This window comes from Pongo abelii, chromosome 15 (assembly GCF_028885655.2).
Source record: "Pongo abelii isolate AG06213 chromosome 15, NHGRI_mPonAbe1-v2.0_pri, whole genome shotgun sequence".
NCBI classification, from domain to species: domain Eukaryota; kingdom Metazoa; phylum Chordata; class Mammalia; order Primates; family Hominidae; genus Pongo; species Pongo abelii.
Window position 1 is genome coordinate 68,666,971 of NC_072000.2, and position 27,626 is coordinate 68,694,596.

General features: G+C 40.0%; 2 protein-coding genes and 1 long non-coding RNA gene across 17 annotated transcripts in view; 1 reads left to right on the top strand and 2 right to left on the bottom strand.

The window, feature by feature from the left end:
• The window catches only part of ZBTB25 (zinc finger and BTB domain containing 25), a 21,503-nt gene extending 19,282 nt beyond the window's left edge, over positions 1-2,221 (bottom strand). Inside the window, exon 1 of one of the 4 annotated variants that reach the window (XM_009249157.4) lies at positions 2,098-2,221. Coding sequence is in view for 1 of the 4 variants with exons in the window: in XM_054530205.2 (XP_054386180.1) it covers positions 515-882 (368 nt within the window). In the remaining 3 variants the exon portion in view is untranslated. The other 3 variants (XM_002824845.5, XM_054530202.2, XM_054530205.2) reach the window with 3 other exon arrangements.
• On the top strand, positions 1,339-27,562 carry ZBTB1 (zinc finger and BTB domain containing 1). 12 transcript variants are annotated; one of them, XM_063715889.1, is made up of 5 exons: positions 1,572-1,660; positions 2,388-2,557; positions 14,242-14,390; positions 15,330-17,245; positions 25,728-27,562. In XM_063715889.1, exons 4-5 carry the CDS (start codon positions 15,348-15,350, stop codon positions 25,762-25,764), a joined length of 1,935 nt encoding a protein of 644 aa, XP_063571959.1. In that variant the 5' UTR covers positions 1,572-1,660; positions 2,388-2,557; positions 14,242-14,390; positions 15,330-15,347; the 3' UTR covers positions 25,765-27,562. The 12 variants fall into 12 exon arrangements, with proteins under 12 accessions (XP_063571954.1, XP_054386173.1, XP_063571959.1 ...); XM_063715886.1 differs by lacking the exon at positions 25,728-27,562 and adding an exon at positions 9,282-9,516 and having other exon boundaries at positions 1,580-1,701; positions 15,330-18,792; XM_054530200.2 differs by lacking the exon at positions 1,572-1,660 and adding an exon at positions 9,282-9,516 and having other exon boundaries at positions 2,201-2,557.
• LOC129049778 (uncharacterized) lies at positions 17,786-26,456 on the bottom strand. The gene is made up of 2 exons (XR_008513089.1): positions 26,343-26,456; positions 17,786-20,322 (listed from the first exon to the last, which is right to left on the bottom strand). It is a non-coding gene; the product is annotated as an uncharacterized LOC129049778 (long non-coding RNA).
• Positions 27,563-27,626: the final 64 nt, after the last annotated feature.

The window sequence follows — 27,626 nt, forward strand, 5'->3', positions numbered from 1 at the left end:
CGGATTCACGATTTACCCTTAACTAAAATATATCCAGATTGTTAAAGAAGACTTTGATGCCTTAACATAAGGAAGCAACCAATGCTGCAAATAATGGTTATTCTTGAAGAGAACAGCAATTAAATTTTCAGGGGTGGCTGGGGGGTGTCTGCTTTTAGTTCCAAAAATACATCATAGGCGGCCTACCTCACCTAGAAATACTATCAAACCCACACAGTGGCCATGCCTGACTTCTCCATAACCTGAATCAAGCCAAGTATAATGACCTCCGCCGGATATATTCTCTACAGGTGAGTGGGGTAAACTGGCACTGCGGTCCTGGCATGCTGGAGGGTGCAATCACCAAGGTGTCTGGAGCCTTGGAGTCTTAGCTATCAAGAGGTGTAGCTAGCTCCAGCTACATCACGCTCTTCAGGCCTGGTGTCTTCTCCGTAAAACGAGAGGGATGAAACAGATTTTCTATAAGGCACCTCTCGGCTCTAAAATTTAAGATTCCAAAGTGTACTTTACACACATGACAGAATCTTGTGAGAGGATCAACAGCTCTGCCAGAAGGACTTGAGTCTCAAGAGAAAGAATGCCAAATTTAATCCCTTGGGGTGATCCGGGCGCTAACTGTTGAAACATACTAGGTGCAGTCAGGTTCCAGGTACTACGTTGTGCTATGCGCTGCCTCCGCAACTGATAACACCTGATTACTCCAAATACTGAGTGCCAGAGAAGACGGTGATAAGATGGGTCAAGCTTCAAAAAGAAAAACCGGATTTGCTTAGAACAAGATAAACATAATTTGAAGATAGAAAAGGCGGGGGGATGTCTTCTTGCCCTAGAAACTAGGTAATCACAAGCTGGGAAACAGTAGCCGCAGCGTCCTCCCAGCATCTGTAAAGTCGCCCGCTCGTAAGAGGGGTCGGCGCCACCCAAGGGAGGCCGCAGGCCTATTGGGGTTTCCTGCTGGAGGTCGCACCCGGACCCGCGGCCGGGACGGCTCTGCACCTTCGCGGCACCCTGTGTGCCACCCTCAATCAGGCCCCGGCGGCCGCTCCTAGGAGCAGCAAAGGGTGGTTCTGGGTATTGTGGGCCCAGCGCTCACTCGCGGATGTATTTTCCTCCTGTGCCCTGCCTGACATCTCAATCGGACCAAAAACACCCCTCTCCCCAGCTACTTGCATCTGTCCCGCGACCGGTGCAGTTGCAGGCCGCCGCCCTGGGTGGCTCGCGGCGGGAGGGACTGAGCCCGGGGCAGCCCACAGGGGCAGGGCCGCGTCGCTTACCCAGATGCCGCCGCGGCGGCAGGCCGACTCCTCCGCGCAGGAGGGGCGGGCTCCCAAGCCGCGCACTGCAAGCAGTGGCGCCGGCTCACGCACCCCTCGGCCGCCTCTCGCGCGGCTTCCCGCGCCTGCTGCCCGCGATGGCCCCACGTGACCGCGTGTCTGGTAGCAGGGGAACGAGGGGCGCCAGGGCCGGGGTGTGCGTGCGTGCGTGCGTGCGTACGTGCGCGCCCTCCCGCCCGCCTCAGTGGCCGGGCGGGGGTCGGCCCGCGCTCGGAGTGCTGTCTCCACAGTTCGCAGTCGTGACTCTGTAGGCGGAAGCATAGGGACAAGCCTGAGCGTCACAGGCTCCCCACAAACAACCGCGTGACCCGGGGACTTTCCCCAGGGTGTGCAAAAGCACAGGCACCCCCTCAGTTCTGGGGTGAAGGTGGGGGTGGGGAAGGATGCGCCCGCGTGTTCGCTGGGGAAGGGATGAGGGCGCGGGGCCAGGGAGGCCGAGCCGCGGGAGCCTGGGTGGAGAGGCGGACTGGGCGAGGTGGGGCATGGCGGGGGAAGTGACTCAGGGCCAGAGGCGGACAGGCCCACGGAAGGTGGGGTGGGGGGGCGCGGGGACTAGGCGACCCTGAACCGACGGGACAGGGCGAGGTTGCCGGAGCACTCGAGGCGGACCGCGAGTGACGGCCCAGCTGCTCGGCTCAACGGGGCAGGGGTCTGACATCTGGACGGAGTGGGAAAGCAGCCTCGCATCCTGCCCTGGGGAGTCGGGAGGAGCCCAGTCCCATCCAGCTGTGCAAACAGGAGGAGGAGGAGGTCCCAAGCCTACCCTTGAGAGAGGCAAGAGGGGTGGTCAAGCCGCCGCCGCCGCGACGGCCCCCGCGGTGCGGGTTGCGCCAGCCTCCTCGGAGCCCGACGCAGAAACTTGTTGCAACAAACAGGCGACCGCGGGTGCCCCTAGCAGCCAGCGGCAGAGTGGGTGGGCGGGCGAGAGGGAGGGGAAGGCTGGCGGACGCCGCAGCGAACTGGTGGGCAGACCCGGAGTCGCCGCGTAAGCGGGGCCGGCTCAGTGCGGTGCGGCAGGCGCGGCTGTGCGGCAGCGGAAGTCCTTTGTTGCAGCACAGTCCCTGGCAGAGCCAGAGCCTCTCCGCGCAGCCCAGCCCGAGCGCCGAGCGCCGCGCGCCGCCGCCACTGCAGCTCGCGGCCCCTTCGTCTCCGCCCGCCTTTCCCGCGGCTGATTTGCCTTAAACTCCCTAAAATCTCCGCAGCTCTGGTTCCTGTTGCCGCCGGTAAGTATTTGCCAGTTGTGGGGCTATTTGCGCAACTTTGGCCCAGGCCGGAGGGCGACGGGCCGCGGGCCTGGCGGAGTGCGGGGCCGGAGCGGTGCCGATCCGTGCGGGGAGCCGGAGCGCGGCGGACGCGCTGCGAGGACCCGGTGACGGGCGGCTGCCAGGCCGCCTGCTTGTTGCCGGCGCGTCAGGTCCCGGGCGTGCGGCCTCCCTGAGTCGGAGGCGAAGCCCCTACGGAGACTAGTTCCCAAATTAGTTACCTTCTTTTCTTTCTTTCTCTGCCTTTATTTTTTTCGAGGGGGGAGGGGAGGTGTAGACGGGAGGCGGGAGAACCCGGTTGATTGACGTGCCTAGAGCCCGCTTCTCTCAACTTACAGCTGCGGCTCGGCGGCGGGTAGGAGGGGAAGTGTCCCGGAGCCCGAGGCTGCAGACTTGGGCGCGCTCCGAGGGAGGAGGCGTAAGATCCGTGCAAATTCTTGCTACGCTGTTTCCCACCCCCTCTCGCCGGCACACACGCTTTTTGTTCAGTAAAAAGTGGAAGGTCTGAGTTTGGGAATTTTAAGTGGAAAAGATCTGTTTCTTGGGAAGGGAGTGCTTTCACTTGCAGCGGTGGGCGCTTACTAGAAGTTCGGTAAATGTGTTGTATGCAGATCGGGAGTCGTTACTACTAAAGTATGTAGGCAGGGTCTGAGCTCAGCCACCCCACCCAGTCTCCCTTTCTACCTAAACAACGCATGTACATGATCTGAAGGGTTGACATGACATTTTCTAAATTGGGCGCATCAGGAAGAGGTTGATGAAAATCTTTGGTGTTTTCTGATAGGACATTTGTATGTGTGTGATAATGTTCTTAAATCGAATTTCAGTGTGGCAGTGCACGCAGATTCTGTATTGGTGTTAGTGTATTTCCATACGGTATGTATCACTACAAGAAATAGTGTTCCCTTTGACACTTGAACCCAAAGAGTGGTCCGAGGCTTTTTGAGGCAACCTAGGATCAATGTCTTGAGCTGAAGTTGGAGGCACTCTGAAGCAGATTTGGTGAAGGATGCAGTTCTCATAATTTACAGAGCAATCACAGTCTTCTTTGAAACGGTAGATTCCATGAAATTTTGTCAGTGCAGATAGATAACGATGTGGAGAAACCGGGAAAATTGAGTACAAAAAGATGAGGCTTGAATGATGGCTGGCCATCATTTGCTCAGAACCTCAAAACTTTGCTTTTGAATCACTTGCTGGATATCTAATAAAGTTTCAATAATAACTGGATGACTTTGGGAGCTAGAAAGGGGGTTCCTCCTCTTAAAGAAACAGGAAACTGGGCTGGGCGCAGTAGCTCACGCCTGTAATCCCAACACTTTGGGAGGCCGAGGCGGGTGGATCACCCGAGGTCAGGAGTTCGAGACCAGCCTGGCCAACATGGCGAAACCCCATCTCTACTAAAAGTACAAAAATTAGCCTGGCGTGGTGGCGGGCGTCTGTAATCCCAGCTACTCAGGAGGCTGAGGCAGGAGAATCGTTTGAACCTGGGAGGCGGAGGTTGCAGTGAGCCGAGATCACGCCACTGCACTCCAGCCTGGGCAACAAGAGCGAGACTCCGTCTCAAAAAAACAAACAACAACAACAAAAACAGGAAACTGAAGCATAGTGGAAGTGAAATGCTTTCCAAAGGTTAATAAACATAACGTCTACAGTAGAGTCTTCAGGTAACCTCTTAACATTCATTTTATGAGCAGGCTTTCTCCATTAATACCACATTTTCATGGTATTGAATAACTCAGGTTGAACAGTCTTTCCTGAAGCCTTTCTATTCTTCCCACTCCTAATAGGATGGCCTACTTTTTTGGGGTTTTTGTGGGGAAGGGACTGGTGTATCATTGTCAGAGAAAAGAGAAACCATATTTAACCAGGGCCTTAGCAGGGCATGAGCACAGTCACAGCCACTTGCTCTTGACCTTGTGCTTTGATTTCAGTTTAACACTTATAAATTTTTGTACTGCTTCCTCATTCTCCTCTTTTGCCAGGCTCTGGGGAAGATACAGTTCATGGACCTTTTTAAGAGTATCTCGTTTTCTTTGTAGCATAATTTCCCTTTCTAATGTGCAGGAGAAAAGAAGTACCTGCTTTCAGACTTGCCCTCTAGCCAGGAAAAGCACTAAGCCTTTGGTGCAAAGGAGAGGAAACTATTTGGTATAGAAATACAGAAAAATTCCCATAGATTTTTGTTAATAAGCTGCAATCTGTTGTCTTCCCAAAAAATTGAGATATATTTGAGAAACATCTTCTTGAGAGGTCACTTTGGTCTCTATAGAATGTTTTCTCCTGACATTTTCTTCTGTGCTAGTATCTCATGCTAAAATGGTGAAATTATTTTTTCTCATATTCTTATGTGAACCAAATTAAGGGTTACTCATGTCTATTCTCAAAATGGAAAAAATTTTTTTATTATAAAATCCATGCTCTTTGTAAAAATTCAGCCTGTACTGAAGTACATAAAATACAAAAATGAAAGTCATTTTGACTCCCACTCCCCAGAGATAATCACTGTGTACAGTTAATTCCTTGTTTAAAACGAGAGAAGGCAACATTTGATCACAGCTGTGTGTGCCTCACTCTGCCTGGGGATGGCCTGTGGTGATTCATGGACTCATGTTCTCTGTTCACATTACTCAGGTTGGTAAGAATTGCCAGGTAGAGGAAAGGGGAGTGTTTTGCATTGGGCTGATTTAAAATTATTTGATTAAGTAACTGGGCTGCTATTTTAGGTTTGTCCTTATTAAATACTTACTGTATCATGGTGGGCTATTTTTCATACTTTGTTCATGTTAATGTTGTTGCCCAGCCTCTGATGGATTGATTAACAGCAGCCAAACACATGAAAACAAAAGCAAACCCTCACCTTTATAGAGAGTTTCATAATTTATAATTAGGAAGGAGTGGGTATACTTGCCATGAAGACCACTGCCAATATATCCCTGTGCTGATATGGGATGGGGTTCCTCTTGATCAGCACCAAAGATTGCATGCTGAACATATGGAAAGGAAATTAGACAAAAGAAGGGTCAGTGACTGCTGTTTTCAGATGTGGCATGGAAGAGACTGATATTGGGGAGGAAGCGGCAGGGACTCCTTAACCGTGTGTATTTAAGAAGAATGAACTGTGAAGAAGTTGATGATGATCTAAAAACAGAGCCCCAAAATAGTACATAGAAAGTTAATTACAACATTGGTTATTTGAGAGTGTTGGGGACATGGGTGGTTTTTATACTACTCTGTCTTTGAATTTAAAATAGTTTTCAAAATAAAATTTGAAGATTAAAGAATTAACCAGATTTTCTTTTGTCTATATGAGATGCATGCAGTCCTTTTTAGAGATGAGTTCCATCCCCACTTTGAATCTGAAGTATTAGAAGAGGCATGCTCTGGTGGACAGTGGGGAGTTAGCAGATGGAAGGGGATTTAGGGAAGGGACTGGACATTCTTCCTGCAAGATGGGGCAGTAAGAGAATGATGAGAGCTTTTAGATTCATGAAAAAGGTGACTCTAGGAGGCTTAGAATGTTCCAAAGGGGCACTTCAGCTAATAGTCATATTCAGAAGAGTGTTGTCTGGTTTACACAAACTGAAACTTAGGGCTTTGAATCGAGAGTCTCAGCTTCTACTTACAAGATAAGCAGTTTCGGGGAAGTCAACCACTGAACCTGTTTCTTCATTTGCAAAATGAGGATAATAAAAATACCTATCTCTGGGTGGTTGTGAGATCAGTTGTATAATGTATGGGAAAATGCTTTAAATTTTAATTTTAATTTTAATTTCCAGCCACTATATAAAAGTTGCCATGATTGAAATAAACAAAAAATTGATAAGCAAAATAAAACTTACCTGTTTAAACATTTATTCATTCAAAAACTCATCAAATATCAACTACATGTCAGACATTTAGTAATGACTGCGATACTGCCCTGATGTCAAGGAGCTTGCAGTAAAGCAGGGGAGCCAAATAATTACGATATCTGCCTTAAGTGTGGTAATAGATCATCACAGTTTTGATGATGCATTATTGGTACCATATTGTTGTATGTATAGGCTGTTTTGGCAGCACAGAAGAGAGGCATCTGCCTCACCCTAAGATCAGAAAAAACTTCCCAAAGAGGCCAGGCACAATGTCTTTCGCCTGTAATCCCAGCACCTTGGGAGGCCTAGGCAGGCGGATTGTTTGATCTCAGGAGTTTGAGACCAGCCTGGCCAACATGGCGAAACCCTGTCTCTACAAACAATACAAAAGTTAGCTGGGCGTGGTGCCGCGTGCCTGTAGTCCCAGCTATTCGAGAGATTGAGGTGGGAGGAACGCTTGAGCCTGGAAGGCGGAGGTTGCAGTGAACCGAAATTGCCCCATTGCACTCCAGCCTGGATGACAGAGCCAGACCCTGTCTCAAAAGAAAAGAAAGGAAAAAAAAAGTCCCAAACAGAGTGAGCTAGACATTGAAAAGGTTCTAAGCAAAGGAACAGCATGTGGGAAATGGCAAGGCTTTTGGTGTGTTAGGTTATTTGGGATCAGGGGGAATCTTAAGGCTTAAAAATGGAGTTAAGTTTCTTAGAATGAACATACATTTTATGATATTTTTTATTGGTTTCATTTTGTTGAATTTCAATTATATGATTGTGACGTTTTCAGGATTTTGGTTTGAATTAAACAAAACTGGAGCCACAAAATTGGAAACAATACAATTTTTTAAAAAATGTGTAGGATCTGGCTGGGTGTGTGGTGGCTCACGCCTGTAATCCCAGCCCTTTGGGAGGCCGAGGCAGGCAGATCACGAGGTCAGGAGATTGAGACCATCCTGGCTAACATGGTGAAACCCTGTCTCTACTAAAAATACAAAAAAAAAAAATTAGCTGGGCGTGGTGGTGGGCGCCTGTAGTCCCAGCTACTCGGGAGGCTGAGGCAGGAGAACGGCGTGAACCCGGGAGACGGAGCTTGCAGTGAGCCGAGATCGTGCCACTGCACTCCAGCCTGGGTGACAGAGCAAGACTCCGTCTCAATTAAAAAAAAAAAAAATGTGTAGGATCTGCTCAAAGAAGGAAACTGGGTAATCCCTCTCATCATCATAGAGAGAGCTGCCTCACCAGTTATTCATTCAGTAACATTTACTGAATACTTAATATTCCAGAGAAATGAAAAAGCCAAAGTCCTCGCCTTAAAGTTGCTCACAGTCTCATGGGGGAGACCAACACATAATTATAACCAGTTCTTATTTAGCACTTATTCCATGAGAGATATACTTAACAATAATTCTTCAGAGGTAGAAAGGATTACCATCCCTTCTTAGAGAATTGAAGCACAAATTGACTAAGCAACCTACTCAAGGTCACACACTTAATAAGTGGCAGAGCCAGGATATGAACCCAGGCAGTCTGGTTAGTTTGTGCTTTAACACCTACTTCATGTAGCTGTTCTGATTATTAAAATACAGTGTAAAAAGTGCAAAATAAAGAGGTAATATACAATGAGATCAAAACCTAAAATAGTGGGAGAGAAAGGTGTTACAGAGGCTTTCTGCAGGAGGTGATGAACTGATTTTTAAATGATATGTGGGAGGTTCAGACCCAAAGAACCAATCGGTATGAGTAAAACTGGAGGGGAAGTAAGAAATTCATGAAGTATACTGGGTGTGTGTGGAGGAGGGTGAAGGTGGTGACAAGCAGTTTTATGTTGCTTGAACCTGAAGTTTGAAGCAGGCAGTAGCTAAACATGTAAGACTAGATGGGTGGGCATGGAGGGCTTTGTATGCCTCAATAATGATTTTATACTTTAGCCTGAAGATATGTGAGGGGAACCGTGGTAAAATAGTGTGATATGATTTTTCTTCTTCATGAATCATCTTCAAAACAGCATTGCTCTGGGAAGAAAAAGATTACCTGAGAGGGAAGGATTTGAGAGACTGGTTGAGGAGCCTATTTTAATAACTCAGGAGTGATAATAGAGGCCTTGCGAGAGCAGGAAAGGTAGGGATGGAGTAGATGGGCAGATTTGAGAAATATTTAATGGGAAAATTGGCAACACTTAGTGGTTGATTATGAGGGAGAAGTTCTAGGCAGCTCCCAAGTAGTCTAGGTGATTGGTACATAGTGGTGGCAGCTGAGACAAAGTACAGGGAGGGGCATTTTTAAGTGGGTTCCAGACAAAATCTGAGTCCACAGAATTAGTACTTTGAAATAGAAGTCCTACAAAACGAACCCTAAGAATACGAATGCCATGTGCATTAAGGGATTTCCTGGTGAAGCGTTTTTAGCTGAGAAGAGCCTACTGTTTACACAGTGCCCTCTGGTGGTCAGAAGATGCTGTGCTGCCTAGTTAGGATGAATGGGTTAAAATGTACTTTTCCTCCTCTGCTTCTGGAGGGAGAGAGGAATATTCCAGAAGCCACTGTGTTCCTTCTGCTTTCTGTGTGGATAAGTTCATTTCTTAGAATATAATGCAACTGAACTACAGGAACATCTCACTTACTTGTAAGTTATTTGGTTGGCACCCTCAGCTATCTGGTGCCTTGGCCTGATGCAAAAGAGGAAGGAAATATGATCGCCTGTCAGCAAAATTCAGGAATTAAAACTTTACATCTTACTTATGAGCATTTCCCTAGATCTTCAGAAGATGTTGTGCTCCCTCTTTAGGATGAATGGATATGTAGATTCAATTTTCAATGAGTTTTTGTTTAATTTCACAGCCAAGAAGAGATTGAAATGGTGGGTCACAGGAGATCAGCACACCTTTCAAGAAGTGACAGTTGTTGGCTTGCAAGTAAAGAGACAGAAAAATACTAACCAGCCAACAAAGCACAATCTCCAAAAGCATAACAGTCTGAGGCCATTTTGTGTAGATGCAAACAACCCTTGCAAATTTGAAGAACTACTATATTTCAGCAAAACATAATTCTTTCAGAGGAGAAAACAGCTAGCCAGGTGATGATATATGTGTAGGCTGCAGTTAGAGTAGTATGAAGAGCCCTAGACCAGTATTGAGGAGACCAGGGTCTTATCCTGACAGCCACTAAAACTAAATGTGACTTTGAACATGCCACTTAACCTCTTAGGGCCTCAATTTGCTTTTTCATCTATAAAGCAGTGGGTTGAACTTGATCATTTCATAAAATTTTATAAACTAATTATGACATTAATTTTTTAAAAATTGTACTATGCTTGGATTGAAAAGGCAAAGGAACATTTGTCATCTCTAATTTATATAAGAGTCCTCTGAGAAGTATGATTATCCCAATTTTATAGATGAGAAAATTGGGCTTAAAGAAGTAAAGAAGTTCCCACATAGGTAAACTAGTGGTAGAGTTTGTATTCAAACAAACAGTATATGCTCTCTGGGTTCTTTTTTAATTCCTTCACTTGACAAGCATGTATTAAGTGTCAACTATGTGGGAAGAGTGTGCTAGGCACAAGGAAAACAAAGGCCATTAAGCCTTGTCCCTGTCTTTGAGACTTCAGTACAGTAGGCATTGCTGTATCACACTGCTCCTTGGATCTCTTGTCAGTGCTAATGATACAAGTAATACTACTGCACTGTTAGGCTTAATATACAGCTCCATTATGTCTTTAGGGTGTGGGTATAAAACTAAGCCGCCATTTATATTATTGTTTCTATGGGAATGTGTGTTTCAAGTTCCAAATACATTAAAGATAAAGTTTTAGGATATAACCCAGTTATAATTGCAGAACTTCCTGTGCTAAGTACTGAATTTGGAGTCTGATGCACAGCCACTAGTGCAGATAGTGCATAAAATTTTCTAAACTTGATCGTGTTTGTCACTAAAGTGCGTTGAAATAAAACCTCTTATCTTTGGGAGCCTCTACAACTGGTTATTCCTGGAAGTTTCAAGGAGAAACCTAGAGAATGTAATAGAGATTGGACCCTATACCCTGCAAGATGGTATTCTAGGAAAGAATTTTGCCAATGTGACATTATTTTTATAGATGGCAGAATCTTTAAGGTCATGATCTTGGGCTCTAGAGTCATATTGCCTGTGTTCTAATCCCATGAAGTCCTCTCTTTGTGATATTACAAAGGTTATATAACACTGTATGCCTCTGTTATTTAATCTTGAAAATGAGTCTTATAGCAGCATCTACTTTGTAGGGTTTGTTATGAGGATTAAATGCTAAAATGATACTTATATATGCATACATACACATAAAATGATACCTCTATATGGATACATACACATATATGCACACATACACACATGTATATACATACGTGTATATATGCAATATATATGTATGAGATATGCACACATATATATTGCATATATCCATATATATCCATAGGGGTATATGTGTAATGTGTCTGTGAGAGATATATATACATCTCCCTATACATCTGCCTGGAATAGAGCCTGGCATATAGTGAGACATAACAAATGTTAGCTATTCATATTAGTATTGTATTACAGTTGTCATTTACTCTATTTTGATAACCTTCATCTACCAGTCCAGTAAAGCAAATCTACCTTCCGTCCCATTACATTTCCAGCCAAGCTGCTGTGTACCCTCCTCAATTATTTACATACACATCTATATAAATACTTGAAATGCCTCACCCTTGCTTTCTGTTTATCCTACTCATTCATCAAGGCTTTACTCAAATCCTACATCCTTACTAAAGCCTACTATTTTGGTATAATTAATGCTTTTCTTCTAAACTCTTGCTGAACTTTATTCAATATAGTTTATTTTTATTTTTATTTTTATTTTTATCTTTGAGATGGAGTCTTGCTCTGTTGCCCAGGCTGGAGTGCAGTGTCTCAATCTCAGTTCACTGCAACCTCTGCCTCCAGGTTCAAGCGGTTCTCCTGCCTCAGCCCCCCAAGTAGCTGGGATTACAGGCATCCGCTATCATGCCTAGCTGATTTTTGTATTTTTGTAGAGACAGGGTTTCACCATGTTGGTCAGGCTGGTCTTGAACTCCTGACCTCAGGTGATCCACCCACCTCAGCCTCCCAAAGTGCTGGGATTACAGGTATGAGCCACCACAACCGGCCTCAATATAGTTTTTTAAACTTCTCAAATTGTTTCTTGGTTTCAAATTTAATCCCTCATATACAGTTATCTCTATTGTACACCATCCTTCTCCACCCTCCATTTCAATGCTCTATCCAGTGTTAGGAACATTATGAGTATTCAATAGATTCTAATATTCTGATGTTAAAATGTAAGAATCCTTTCATTACATTTTAGACTTTTAAAATACTCTGTAATCCTCAAATCCATATGCATACATACATTCAACCTATAAGACATAGGAATAGGTAAAAGGAAACATATATACATAAATCTTCCTTGAGATCCAGGGGTAATTGTAAGTCAGTTAGAGATTGGGGTGCTGAATTGGGACTGTGATGCTAGGCTCTCTAGACTTTCACTGAGGCTAAGTGAATCATCTTCAGATGCCTCATTGGTGCTGCAAGTCTATGACACAATTTAGAGGGTGATTATTTGCCTCACAGAAACACCTTAAAATTCCTTTAAGTTACTTCTTTATTCATTGGATATGCTTATTTATAGACCTTAAATTATCATTTACCAAGGCTGGAGCAAGAGAAACTTCCAGCAAAACTGTTATTTCCAATTTGAGAGATCTAGCAATGGAGGAAAAATATTTCTGAAATCTTACTATGTCAGTGAGAAATCTACTGAAATAGCTTACACAGTATAACTTAGGGAACACATCTATTGAATAAGACTAGATTGACATGTATGGATAAAGCCACATTACAGATAAAGAATTCAGATGGGGGTAATCACTTGTTCAATAGCATCCAACCAACGAATCCTGTATTAAGGACCCATGCCCAGTCCTTGTTTAGTGTTCTTTCCAGAAGGCCATACTGTATAGTACCAAGGAAGTGCTATATAGAGGTTATTACTATCTGGGTGGTCAGGAGTCCTTAGTCCTAGTATGTGCTTCAGCACAGTTAACTATACCCTGATACATTAAAAACCCTGTATCTTTGCCTTCTGTGGAATAAGAATGTTAGAATAGATTAGATCTAAGCTCTAAAAATCTATGACTAAATTACTTAATATGCTTAATGTGCTTGGTGGCTGTTTTTAAACTTGAGATGAGCCGTTAAACTTTTTCAGACTAAAATTTTAAAAATCCAGTATAAAACTTTTTGGATCACCTAACTCCTTAATTCTTGCTGGAGTTCTGCACAGTGGGTATCCTTCTAGCCTTAGGGTAACTCTTGGCATTATATAGCTTGTTTTCCTTATCCGAATGACATTAAGTCCTTTGAGTCACATTGGAGGTTCTGCTCTCAGGCCTGAGCCCTTGACTTCTAGTTGTGCTAAACTTGTCCTACCAGTGATGCAGCTAGTAGTACAAACAAAAGCAATCACAGATTTCAGTCATAAAACAAGAACAGCTGAAATACAAGCTGTCCATTTACTTAAAACTTTTTATAGGCTTTACTAGAACATAAAGTTCATTAAGTTTTTTTGGCAGCATTATTAAAGAGGTCAAAAAAAATGAAAAAAGAGCAAACTCCTCTTGGACTTTGAGTGAAATTATAATTTAATGAAAGTGAATGCCTCATAATTTTTTTTTTTTTTTTTTTTTGAGATGGAGTCTTGCTCTGTCGCCCAGGCTGGAGTGCAGTGGCACAGTCTTGGCTCACTGTAAGCTCCGCCTCCCGGGTTCCCGCCATTCTCCTGCCTCAGCCTCCCAAGTAGCTGGGAATACAGGTGCCCGCCACCATGCCCGGCTAATTTTTTGTATTTTTAGTAGAAACGGGGTTTCACTGTGTTAGCCAGGATGGCTCGATCTCCTGACCTCGTGATCCACCCGCCTCCGCCTCCCAAAGTGTTGGGATTACAGGCGTGAGCCACTGTGCCCGGCCTCAAAAATTTTTAATGAAAAAATTATCTTCAAGAGATAACCTAAAAGTCTCACAGGAATTTAGATCCCTCCTCCCCTGCCGCATACTCCTTTACCTCTTTTTGGTGTATTAATCCTTCTTAAAGCTTTTCTGGGCTGGGCACAGTGGCTTATACCTGTAATCTCAGCACTTTGGGAGGCTGAGGTGGGAGGATTGCTTGAGCCCAGGAATTTGAGACCAGCCTGGGCAACATAGCAAGACCTCATCTCTACAAAAAATATACAAAAATTAGCCAGTCATGGTGGCGTATGCCTGTAGTGCTAGCTATTCAGAAGGTGCGAGGTGGAAGGATTGCTTGGAGAATGAGTACCCATATTAAAGCAGGAACACAATGCCATTGAGGACATTCTGAGCTATGATGGCACGCCAGCCTGGGTAACAGAGTAAGACCCTTTCTCAAAAAAATAATTAAAATTTAAGAAAAAAGCTTTTCTGAATGAGGTGTAACAAGGACAGAGTTTCTGGTACTAATGTGTGAATGATTGCTATTATAAGTTACTCTGCCTAAAATCAGTTTTACTCAGAACTTGGACATTTGCATAATAATGTTACTTAAACTACAATTCTAGGTCAGCCTAAAAACTGTTGTGTTAGGATTAAAAATTAGACACAGCATTTGTTCAGCTTCCATTTGTTCAGCTTCCAGCTCTATAGGGGGAATATAGGAGTAGAAACATGGAGGCAGTGGGATTCACACTGTGATCCGTCTGACCCGGAGCACTTGTTTTTTCTACTACAGCATGATGCCTTCTGTAGAGTGGGCGCTTTACAGAATACGTGTTGAATGAAATCACTGATCTAGGAAAAGTAAAAATTCCTCAAATGAATACAGAATACTTGTGCTACTGCTGCTGATCAACACTTTATACAGTGCCTGGTATACCAAAGGTACTCAATGAATGTTTGTTGAATGAATAAATGTGCATTAAAATGCTATAAGTGCTCTTATTTAAATGTTTTAGTGTTTTACGTTAATAAAAGAATATGTATTTTTACTCAGTTGAATTGTGACTATAGCTATAGATGTGCCTATCATATTGATCTTCTATGTAGTTGTATTAATTTTGGTTGCTGATGATAAAACTGCTCATCTAGATAAGAAAGGGTCCTTGGAACTTCTGCACTCTTTATATCATTATTTCAAGCCTGGACTATTTAATACTTGAAAGTTTTTATAGGTTAACTACTGGCTTTCTAATGGACTCTTATTTGGAAGGAAATTTTAAGGTTATGAACTCAAACTTATCCTGATGCTTAAATAAGCATCACCACCATTACAACATCCACTATTACTTTCATTATTACATGCCAAGCATTTTACACATTGCCTCTGTGAATCCTCATATATGATAACTGTATTTGAGGTATTATTATCCCTACCTTTACAGTTCAGGAAACTTAGGATCAATGAGGATAAGCAAGTTCCCAAAAGTGGCAAAGCTAGATAAGAAGCCAGGTCTGTCTGATCCCAGGCCCATGCTCTTTTCACTTATTATACTGTCCTCAATAGCATTCTGTTCCTGCTTTAATATGGGTACTCATTCTCCAAACAAGTTTGTTTCATTCAAAGTTGAACATTGAACAAAGTTGAACATTGAACAAAGTTTGATGCCTTTGTTCAATATGAAAACCCTGAATAAATGGCTGGATGTCCATCTTCAAATTTAAAAAATGATTCAAATATATATTATTGAGTTTTATTAGAATGGAAAGCTCTTAATTTCTTGATTGTAATAGCAAAGTCATGCAAGTCACAAATGATAAAAGTTAATTTTGTCAAGTGCTTTTCTATATCTTGTTTGACTTTAATATTTTTGTTTTACATAGGTCTCTAATTAACAGAAGATGGCAAAGCCCAGCCACAGCAGCTATGTCCTTCAGCAGCTAAACAACCAAAGAGAATGGGGTTTTCTCTGTGACTGCTGTATTGCAATTGATGACATTTACTTTCAAGCACACAAGGCAGTTCTAGCTGCCTGTAGCTCCTATTTTAGAATGTTTTTCATGAACCATCAGCATAGTACTGCACAACTGAATCTCAGCAACATGAAAATTAGTGCAGAATGTTTTGATCTCATTTTGCAGTTTATGTATTTAGGAAAAATTATGACAGCTCCCTCCAGTTTTGAGCAGTTTAAAGTGGCAATGAACTACCTACAGCTATACAATGTTCCTGACTGTTTAGAAGACATCCAGGATGCAGATTGTTCTAGTTCAAAATGTTCCTCTTCTGCTTCCAGCAAACAGAACAGCAAAATGATATTTGGGGTAAGAATGTATGAAGATACTGTGGCTCGAAATGGCAATGAAGCCAACAGGTGGTGTGCAGAGCCAAGTTCAACAGTAAATACACCACATAATAGAGAGCCTGATGAAGAGTCTTTACAATTAAGTAATTTTCCTGAGCCACTATTTGATGTATGTAAAAAAAGTTCCGTGTCCAAATTATCTACTCCAAAAGAACGTGTGTCAAGACGCTTTGGGCGAAGTTTTACCTGTGATAGCTGTGGATTTGGCTTTAGCTGTGAAAAATTATTAGATGAGCATGTGCTAACCTGTACTAACAGACATTTATACCAAAACACAAGATCTTACCATAGAATAGTAGATATTAGAGATGGAAAAGACAGTAATATCAAAGCTGAATTTGGTGAAAAAGATTCTTCCAAAACATTTTCTGCACAGACGGACAAATACAGAGGAGACACAAGCCAGGCTGCTGATGATTCAGCTTCAACCACTGGAAGCAGAAAAAGTAGCACAGTGGAGTCTGAAATAGCCAGCGAAGAGAAAAGCAGAGCTGCTGAGAGGAAAAGGATTATTATTAAGATGGAGCCAGAAGATATTCCTACAGATGAACTGAAAGACTTTAACATTATTAAAGTTACTGATAAAGACTGTAATGAATCCACTGACAATGATGAATTAGAAGATGAACCTGAAGAGCCATTTTATAGATACTATGTTGAAGAAGATGTCAGCATAAAAAAAAGTGGTAGGAAAACTCTAAAACCTCGAATGTCAGTAAGTGCTGATGAAAGAGGTGGTTTAGAGAATATGAGGCCCCCTAACAACAGCAGTCCAGTACAAGAGGATACTGAAAATGCATCTTGTGAGCTGTGTGGACTTACAATAACCGAGGAGGACCTGTCATCTCATTACTTAGCCAAACACATTGAAAATATCTGTGCATGTGGTAAATGTGGACAAATACTTGTAAAGGGTAGGCAGCTTCAGGAACATGCCCAACGATGTGGCGAGCCCCAAGATCTGACCATGAATGGGTTAGGAAATACTGAGGAGAAAATGGACTTGGAAGAGAATCCTGATGAGCAGTCCGAAATAAGAGATATGTTTGTTGAAATGCTGGATGATTTTAGGGACAATCATTACCAGATAAACAGTATCCAAAAAAAGCAGTTATTTAAACATTCTGCCTGCCCTTTTCGATGTCCTAATTGTGGCCAGCGTTTTGAAACTGAAAATCTAGTGGTTGAACATATGTCTAGCTGCTTAGATCAAGATATGTTTAAGAGTGCCATCATGGAAGAAAATGAAAGAGATCACAGACGAAAGCATTTTTGTAATCTGTGTGGAAAAGGATTTTATCAGCGGTGTCACTTAAGAGAACACTATACTGTTCATACTAAGGAAAAACAGTTTGTTTGTCAAACATGTGGAAAGCAGTTTTTAAGAGAGCGTCAGTTGCGACTGCACAATGATATGCACAAAGGCATGGCCAGGTATGTCTGTTCCATTTGTGATCAAGGAAACTTCAGAAAACATGACCATGTACGGCATATGATTTCTCATTTATCTGCTGGTGAGACTATATGCCAGGTCTGCTTTCAGATATTCCCAAATAATGAACAGTTGGAGCAGCACATGGATGTTCATCTGTATACATGTGGAATATGTGGAGCAAAATTTAATTTGAGGAAAGATATGAGATCACATTATAATGCCAAGCATTTGAAAAGAACCTAAGTGATTTTCTACTGTACTAATGTTTAGATGATAGCAGATAAAACACCAAAGCAAAGGATATGAGCTATTTAGGAATTGATTATATAAGATGATTTGTTAGAAACAAATTTCAAGGCCTTTTTAACTTTAATATTTTTGTTTAGGATTTTAAGTATCTACATTTAGGTATTAAATGTTTATCATTTTTGTTGTTTCTTAATAGAATTATTTGTTTTTAGTTTTTCTTAGCTATGATTAAAATTACTTTTTAAATGTAGACTACAAGTGGTTGTTACCCCATTCAATGACTATTAAACTTTAGTTTTTCATCAATAAGGTGATGACTTCACTATTTCTATGTGTTTTTTTTTTTTTTTTAAGGTTATCCTGTGAAATTTTAAACCCAGAATCATTGGCCATTTCTGTTTAAATTTTAAAAATTCTTTAAGTAATTATTTGAAACTATCCCATTCACTTTTAGTGAGTTAACTACTCTTTATTCCCCCTTATTAATGAAATTCATATTCTTAAATTGACAAGCTTATTAGGCAAGTTAGGTGCACTGAATCTAACCTTTAAGGTTGACATGGGCTCAAACTTGGCCTAAAAAGATTGATGGACCTGAGGAAATTTTTATAAATGAATATTTCCTATAATTGATAAAATATTATTTAATTATCACATTTAAAACTTATATTAAGTGTAAATTCCAGTGGCTTTGCCTCACTTGAAAAATGAGTGGGGATAAGCCATTTTGTTTTGTGATATTAAATTTAACTATGATAGTTAATTAAAAAGACATATCTTGTATTCATTAAAAATATTTTAATTTAAAATATTCTGATTTCTAAAGTGTGTTAGTTTATCAATTATTTTTGTTTATAAATAGACTTTAATAGTTCTCTAAGAATATGACCTCTAAAGGAAAAGATGATTTTTTATAATACATACTTTTGGAACTTTGAGATTTGAGAAAGCTTCCATGTATATTGATAAATCTAATAAAATAAAGAGATCAATTATAAACCTGGTTGTTCTATAAAAGTAGAGTGCACAAAAAAATGTCTTGTGTTTTATACTGTCTAAGATTTGGAGGAAATGTGGCAAGTTGCAGTTTATCGCCATATTTTATTATCATTTTTTTCTGTAAAAGACTATAAAACTTGAGGATTATAAAATAATCACAGAGTATATCAATGGAAACAGTTTATCATTTTTTCAGTTAAAGTATTATTGTTGTTGCTGACACAGGGTCTACATAATTACATGTGAATTAAAACATTGGCAAAACTGACCCACCAATAAACACATCTATTGAATAGAATGCCTTTTAATGTGAATTGCTTGCAATGTAGTACCCTTTTCATAATGAAAGGGATTTTAATTAACTCCTAATTTTAAAAATATAAATTTGTGATTCTGAACACTTAATAGCATTGCTCTTTTTGTTCACATCATATTTAAAATATGCAAATCATATTTTGTATACAATTTACATAAAAGAACAAGTTGCCAAAAGAACTGAGAGACATACTGGTGAGTACAGATTTAGTTGAAAGCATTAGAGCACCACGTGAGCTCAGATATTTGTGGGGATATGTTGAAGTGTTAAGTAAGCATAGGAACAGCACAGGAACCAACTGCAGAATTCAAATAACGGGAAGTAGGCAGGGGATGGGTAGAATACACACAAAAATTAAAAATTTAACAGCAAAAGCAGGAAAAGTGATTCATCTTACCCTTACTTAGATAAAATAGTTTATCAAGTAATTAAATTTGAAATCCAACTTAAAATGAAATGTGGTATATATATTACTGATAGGAACCAGATAAAAGTTCTCTAACCCAGAGACCATCAGAGAGTAGTATAAAGAGATCAGATAAACCAAGTTTCCAAACTACAGTATATAGTATCATAATGGACATAATTTATTTGAGATCACTTTTTTCGTGACTCATCAAAATTTTTCTTGCAGTGGCTTTCCCCATCGTTAAAGAATAGGGCTTTTTCTAAATACTACCACTTTTTGAAGAAACGATTATCTCTTCCATTAGGAAGGGGACTTAATTTAGTGTTTTGACATGTACTAACAGCTAACAATTAGCAAGCAAATATATAAACTTTACTCTCTAATTTTACATGACTGAGATGTTTATAGTTTTAGAAAGCCATACCTCAACTTATTTTTTATTTTATTTATTTATTTTTTTTCTTTTTTGAGACGGAGTCTCGCTCTGTTGCCCAGGCTGGAGTGCAGTGGTACAATCTTGGCTCACTGCAACCTCCGCCTCCCAGAATCAAAGCAATTCTCTGCCTCAGCCTCCTGAGTAGCTGGGATTACAGGCGCACGCCACCACACCCGGCTAATTTTTGTATTTTTAATGGAGACAGGGTTTCAGCGTCTTGGCCAGGCTGGTGTTGAACTCCTGACCTCGTGATCCACCCACTTCAGCCACCCAAAGTGCTGGAATTACAGGCATGAGCCACCGTGCCTGGCCACCTCAATTTTTTTTTCTGAGTTTCATGTTACACAGAACATACCTTTTTGTTTTGAAACTAGCTACAGGGAAGCACAGGCTTCTCTAAAGTGGAATGTACAATTCTTATCAAGGCAAAAAGTTAAAGACTACTTGCTTTTTAAAATTAGGGAGAATGAAAAATATCCAGCACTTTTCTCCAGCCCAGTTCTCCAACCCAGCTCCCTAATATCTCCTTCCTCTCCTGGGGCAGAGCTGCAGAGCTGTCATTCCTTGCTGTTGCTTCTTGCCCTCCCTGGGTGTGAAGGTAATGAAACAAGTTTGTTGAAGCTGCCAGATCTTCTGCCTTTGTAACTTAGGTGTTCAGGTTCCAAATCTAAAAATAAAAGGAGAATCTACACAGATATATAGTGTAATCAAATTCTCTTTCTGTCTCATGAACACTGAGACTCTTGCTTTGGCCCTTTTATTCTACACAGCAAGAAAACCCAGAGGAATGGTTAGTAAGCTTGCCATCAACTATAGTACAATACAACTTGCACGTTCTACGATTCCTTAGTAAACAGGACTAAGAATCTCAGAAATTAATAAAGCACAACCAAGGCAGCAGTAGATTAAGACTCAGAAATGTGTCTTCATCTCCCCCATGTTTTTAAGGTAAAGATGTTCAGAGAGGCCAGGTGTGGTGGTTTGCATCTGTAGTTCCGGCTACTCGGGAGGCTGAGGCAAGAGGATCACTTGAGTCCAGGAGTTCCAGACCAGCCTGGGCAACATAACAAGACCCTATCTCTACAAAGAAAATTTGTTTAATTAGCAGGGCATGGTGGCATGCACCTGTAGTCCCCAGCTACTCAGGAGGCTGAGGTGGGAGGATCAATAGAGCCTAGGAGTTCAAGGGAGCAGTGAGCTATGATCATGCCATTACACTCCAGCCTGGGTGACAGAGTGAGACTCCATCTCTGAAAAAAATTAGAAATGATGCACATGGGTTAAATGGTATATGGCAAACTAACAGTTTGAGTATGGACAAAAATTCAATTAGAAGAAAGGATCCCAGAGGGGCTAATTATTTAAAAAAAAAAAAAAAAAGTTTGCTAGAGCAGTCAGGACACTAATTAAAAGGAAAAGTAGAGGCTGGGCACCAGCACTTTGGGAGGCCAAGGTGGGTGGATCACCTGAGGTCAAGAGTTCGAGACCAGTCTGGCCAACATGGCAAAACCCCATCTCTACTAAAAATACAAAAATTAGGCCAGGCGCAGTGGCTCAAGCCTGTACTCCCAGCACTTTGGGAGGCTGAGGTGGGTGGATCGCGAGGTCAGGAGTTCGAGACCAGCCTGGTCAAAATGGTGAAATCCCATCTCTACTAAAAATACAAAAAAATCAGCCAGGCGTATTGGCACAAGCCTGTAATCCCAGCTACTTAGGAGGCTGAGGCAGGAGAATTGCTCGGACCCAGGAGGTGGAGGTTGCAGTGAGCCAAGATCACACCACTGCACTCCAGCCTGAGTGACAGAGCAAGACTCCATCTCAAAAAAAAAAAAAAATTAGCCAGGCGTGGTGGCGCGCACCTGTAATCCCAGCTACTTGGGAGGCCAAGGCAGGAGAATCTCTTGAACTTGGGAGATGGAGGTTGCAGTGAACTGAAATCATGCCACTGCACTCCAGCCTGGGCAACAGAGCAAGACTCCATCTCAAAAAAAAAGAAAAAAAAGTAATACACATGAAAAATCATGTTTTACTGTAGCTAAAAAATATATGAACAGGATATAAAAATTGAATAAAAATCAAACATTTGAAAATTATAGGTGAGATGAGTAGGGATTAAAAATAATATGACTATAACTATAGAATGCCTAATGGAACAATTTTATGAACATGCCAAGGATATGCCTAAATAATTGAGATTTTTGTAAGTAATGATGAGAGAGGAAAAAGTAATTGAGATATTATCTTTTATATTCTAAAAAAAAGTAGGAAGAGAAGCTGGTGGTGGTTGACAACTTTTTCCCTGGTTAAACAATACTCATTCCTCTAAGTCAGTAGTTAAGGAACTTCGTATTTAATAAATTTCTGGAAAATCTTCCCCAAAACCAGTTTAACCATTGTAATATTTAAATTAAACATAAAACTTGTGTCATTGTTGTTAACAAAAAGCCAAATCACTACCAAAAGAGAAAATCTGAGTGTATGTGCACACATGGTTGAGAATAAAGAAATCTGGTATACCTAATTTTAACTGGGTTTTTATCATGAATTAAAAGTTAAAATATTTTTCTTTTCTTTTTTTTTTTTTTTTTGCCATTCATCTATTTTGATCAGTTCTTCAACTTTCCTTACTACTCCCATCTCCTTTGTAACATATGCTTCTCAGTAATAAATGGCCAGTGCTCTCCAGACATCCTAGCATCAACAACTTCTAGGATTGCAGGGTACCAAAAAGCTCTGGGGGAACACACCCTTGTAGAATCCCTCCCACATCCTTGATAACCTGAGGTGCAGTAAACTGGGGATGATAGGATGAATGCCAGGAAACTAAAACAAGTAGGGTTATATTTGGTGTTAAGAACTTGAAATTGCATCCCATATTTGGAAACCCATGATCCATCCATCCTAGGGCTCTCAATAACCCCAGCATCCATTTATTTAGCACTCTCTATACTGTGCAAAGTGCTCTACATACATAATTTTAATTAATCCCCACAGCCTTATGAGGTAAGTATCATACTAATTTTCCAGATGGGGGACTGAGGTTCAGAGAGATTATTTTTCCTAAATCACACAGAAACTATGTATATTAGAACTGGAGTTTGAACCTAGGTTTCTGACTTCTACATTCCTGTACTCCACCTATCAAGAAGTACAAAGAAGGGCCTTTTCAGCCTAGGAACACATGTGATAAAACTCCTATGAGATTGTGCTCCTTGTTCATCTGTCATCTGCTGTGCTGGTAAGGTGGCTAGTAATAGTGGGTACCCAATTAACATGCTGAATAATGTGAAAACGTGAGTGGAAAACAAAACTTTATTTAAATGGTTGATTCAGAATGATGTTTTAGAAATAAATATTAAATGCTGTTATGTTTTGATTTTCCTTCATTTAAACTTAAAACAGTTAGTGGTACTGTCAGCCTTTTTGAGGGGCCTATAGTAGGTGGGTTCAGTTAAAAATTAATTTGAATTCAACTTCCACATTTCTATGTCTGTGACCTTTTCCTCCTTTATTTCCCCTATTCCTGTCCTTTATGTTTTAATCTCTCCCGCCAATCTCCATTTCCTTTTATTGGTTATGAGACTGTTGAGTTGAAGGACTCAAATCATTTGAAAATAAATATTCCCAAGAAAAAGCAGGATAACAGAATAACCAGTTTCCTCTTTTTGCCTTAACAGATTATGTGGATAAGAAATTCATCATCTTAACCAGGCACAGTAGCTCACACTCATAATCCCAGCACTTTGAGAGGCTGAGTTGGGAGGATTGCTTGAGCCCAGGAGTTTGAGACTAGCCCTGGCAATACAGCGAAACTCCATCTCTACAAAAATTTAAAAATTAGCTGGGCATGGTGGTGCATGCCTGTAGTCCCAGTTACTTGGGAGGCTGTGGTGAGAGAATTGCTTGAGCCTGGGAGGTCCAGGCTGCAGTGAGCCATGGTTGTGTCACTGCACTCCAGCCTGGGCAACAGACCGAGACCCTGTCTCAAAAAATAAAAACAAATAAATTCATCATATCTTTGGCTAATCAACAGAAGAACCCCCTTCCCCAGTTACCATATGTGATTGATTTGATTAAGATTTATAGAGCAATCTAAGTTTGCCTAAAAACAAATGTTGGTTAGTCTAGCCACTTATAATTCAATTTCCCAAAATACCTATGGATTTCTAGGGTAAACTTATAGAGACAGTTTTACTCATAAAACAAATGAAAGATAATTTCAGGAAATGACATATAGCTGCATAACCAACCTAACCTAGCAGCAAACTTTAAAAAAGGTTATTTAATGGTTTAAGTGAAACAATCTCCCTCAATCTAATATTATTTTAACTTTATGCGTCTATTACCTTATTTCTATACTACTATGTAAAACCTACTACTTTAATGATCTGGCTACCGTCTGCCAAATGTCACTTTTCAAGTGAGAACAGAAGAATGAAATGGTGAAGATTCCGTGGACAATGTCTATATAATCATTTAAGTGTTAAATATAAACTAAATGACAATAGCAGCTTGTAAATTAATGCTAATTCTGGCCAGGAGCAGTGGCTCAGTTGGCTCATGCCTGTAATCCCAGCATTTTGAGAGTCCGAGGCAGGTGAATCACCTGAGGTCAGGAGTTCGAGACCAGCCTGGCTAACATGATGAAACCTCTCTACTAAAAATACAAAAAATTAGCCGGGAGTGGTGGCGCATGCCTGTAGTCTCAGCTACTCCAGAGGCTGAGGCAGGAGAATCGCTTGAACCTGGGAGATGGAGGTTGCCCTGAGCTGATATCGTGCCACTGTACTCCAGCCTGGGAGACAGACTGTCTCAAAAAAAATAATAATAATAATGTTAATTTTGAACAAACTTAATATCACTCACATTTATATGCACACAATTGGTTGAATTTAGCATTAAGAAGTTTAAATCCTACTTAAACTTGTTCCCTTATTCAGGAGAACCAAATCACTGAAGTCAATTAGTAGTGTCAAAATTGCTCATTCTTTCCATCAAAATCTACCACAGATCACTAAGGGACAGAAAGCCATTATAATTTCTCATTATCCATCTCAATTGCTGACCAAAAAAGATAGTATGAAGATTATAATTAAATACTTGGCTCTGAACTGAACATATCAATGTACTAATCATTATTGTATTAAGTGAAAACACAGGAATGTCTGGGGCCAAGGGATGACCAAAATTTAAAAGATTATTTCATATCAGAGTCAGGGATATTAATAATTTTATGTGAGAAAATTTGCAGTTTGTTTTCTCCTATTTGAGGAAGGAACAGTTAATTATACAGCTTAAAAAGCCCCCACTTACTTAAAAAGTTAACATGTTTTTATTCTCCTTAAACCAACTGCTCATATCAAACACAATCAGGAGAGCTCATTTTTAGATGGTAGAAACATTAATTCTAAGCATCCAGATTATGAACCATCTTTTTTTTCAAATGCTTATGTTTAAAAAATTTAAAAAAAATTAAGGATCTTATTATGAGCGAAAAGCACTGTTGCCAAAAATATAATTTTACTCAGAATCACTAGGGCAGATTAGGAGGCTTATAAGCCTAAGAATTTGCAGGAAAACCCCTCCTTTTCTTTTGTGCGTGTATGTGTGTGTGCGTGTATGCTTCATTTTCATTTGCAGAGTGGCTGAAGACAGTAAAAAGAATATGAACTGTAAAAAAAATTGTTAGATTTATGTTTCAATCAGAGATTTGTCATTAATAAGTTAAAGTACATTGTAAAATCATTTTATTTGAAGGAAAACACTTCTTAACTGCTTCCTTCCTCCCTACTTTCCTCTATTTGACCCTTATCTTTTTTTATGTTATATATTTATGTCCTACTGATAGATTAATAAGAACATCTTATATTTGAATGGTATGAGTTACATTCAGGAAGTAATTAAATTTAAATTCTAGGGGCTATGCTTGTGTTTCCATTCTCTGTTCTGTTAACAGTGTGTTGGCCTAGTGCCAAAGCCAAGAAATTCTGATCTAAGAATTATGTTGTATCTTGTAGAGCAGTCAACTTGTAATATTATTTTTCTTGAGTTTTGTCTTTTTCTGTGTGGCAGTGGTGAAATAGGGCCTTCTAAACCTGTGGAGAAGTGAGAGATCTGAATTTGGAGAGGACATGGGGAAGAATCAATCTTCAACAGATAATCTTTAAGTGCAGACCCAGGAATATCAGATCTGAAGTGGCACCATCTTTTCTGTCTTCCTGACAAACTTCCATCAACCCAAAAAGTTCCAGTTGCAAAGATCCAAGAAAACTCAGTAAAGATCACTTTGGAATCACTTTGTTGTAACAAAATTGATTCATGGTGACTCTCTAACATCTGTGTAAATCTGCTGAAGAAAAGTAACTAGAAAATTTATACAACATCAGTGGTTACAGCTATACTAAAATAAAACTTTATATGCTAATTATCTTCAAGGGTCTTTCTAAAATAAAAGGGGTTGTTAGGCTACTGCAAATATAAAGAGACATAATCACAAATCTATTTATATAAATATAAGTAATTCTAAACTTAAAATCACTAGAATTATAGCTTAAATATTATGAAATGTACTTAGGCAACTTAAAAAGTTACACCAAAAATCTGTAGTTTAGAGTGTAAGAAGTAATGGGTACAGAGAAAAAAAATTTAAGACCAATATTTTAACAGGATAATTTGGTTATTACTCACTATCGTAAAACACTTGCCCTTCTTCCTTTTCCGTTGTATATGCCAGTCACAACCTTGATCTTTTATATTAATGAAACTCCCTTTTAAACCTGTTAACTTGAAGGAGAACAGAAATGGTATTACTTCAATAGTGGTAGATTTCCACAAATCAGACACATTATTTTCTTCTGAACTTGGCAATATAACCTAATAAGGCAGAATAAGTTTCTGTTAAAATACTTATTCTCGATATTTATGTATAAACCATGCTTCTCAGCTTTCAAATTTCAAGATAAAATTTAAGTATTCAGTGAAACGATGGTTAACATGTTTTAAAAAATCTTTAATGGAGAAGTTAAATATTTGGTGAGATTTTAGTCTGGCTATAAATGTTTTGTTTGATATATATATATGTGCACATATATATTACTTAACCATATGAATTTTATTTCCTTATTCTGAATATACTTGTAGTTTTACTTCTTTCTGTTTATGTACTCAATTCCTTATGATTATTTTGTTTCTTCTGCAATATCAAGATGTTATATATTTTGGGAAATGCTTATTTTTATGACTATTTATTCCAATGTTTTAACAAGAAGCACAGAGATTTACAGTATTCTTAATAGTATGTGCAGAAGTTACATCATTTAAAAAACCCTCGCTGTAAAGTAGGATAACTTGAATATTCATTCTAATAATTAGACTAAGTGAAAATCTGAGAAAGAGTTAATTGCAATGTGATAGTGGGTAGAAAGGAGAGAAAAACCCACTAAAGGGTTCAAATACATGTGAATTCAACTGCTTTAACAGAAATAAAACAAATAAGCCTAGGGAAATATTAGAGTCTAAAAAACCCTAGAGTTAATCTCTTTTGGGAACATGAGGAGGTATACAGAACTGCAGACCTCTAAACATAATTAGGAAAAAGAAAAATAAAAGAATATTACCAATAATTAAAGGTGCCAGATCAAAATAGTAATAAATCAACAAATAATTTTTGATTGACTGGTGGAATTAGATTTACTAAATAAAAATGGCTTAAATTTTGACTGTACTAACTGTAAATGTAATGAATTATAATAATTATAAATGGTATAAATGCATTCTACAATGTGATTATTTTCTGTATTTTAGTATATAGTATAAAATGGAATTATTGGGTTAAAGTACTTTTGTTACATTTTTTAATCAATTGTTTTTACCTAATAAAATTTCCTCCTCTATATTCCAAAGTTAAATTGTCTGTATATTACTTTTATTTATACTGTATTTTTTTCAATCTGGCCATTTAAAAAAATTATT

Excerpts from the sequence above, each read along its gene's own strand:
- ZBTB1 (XM_063715884.1), top strand. The coding sequence starts at position 15,348 with ATGGCAAAGCCCAGCCACAGCAGCTATGTCCTTCAGCAGCTAAACAAC.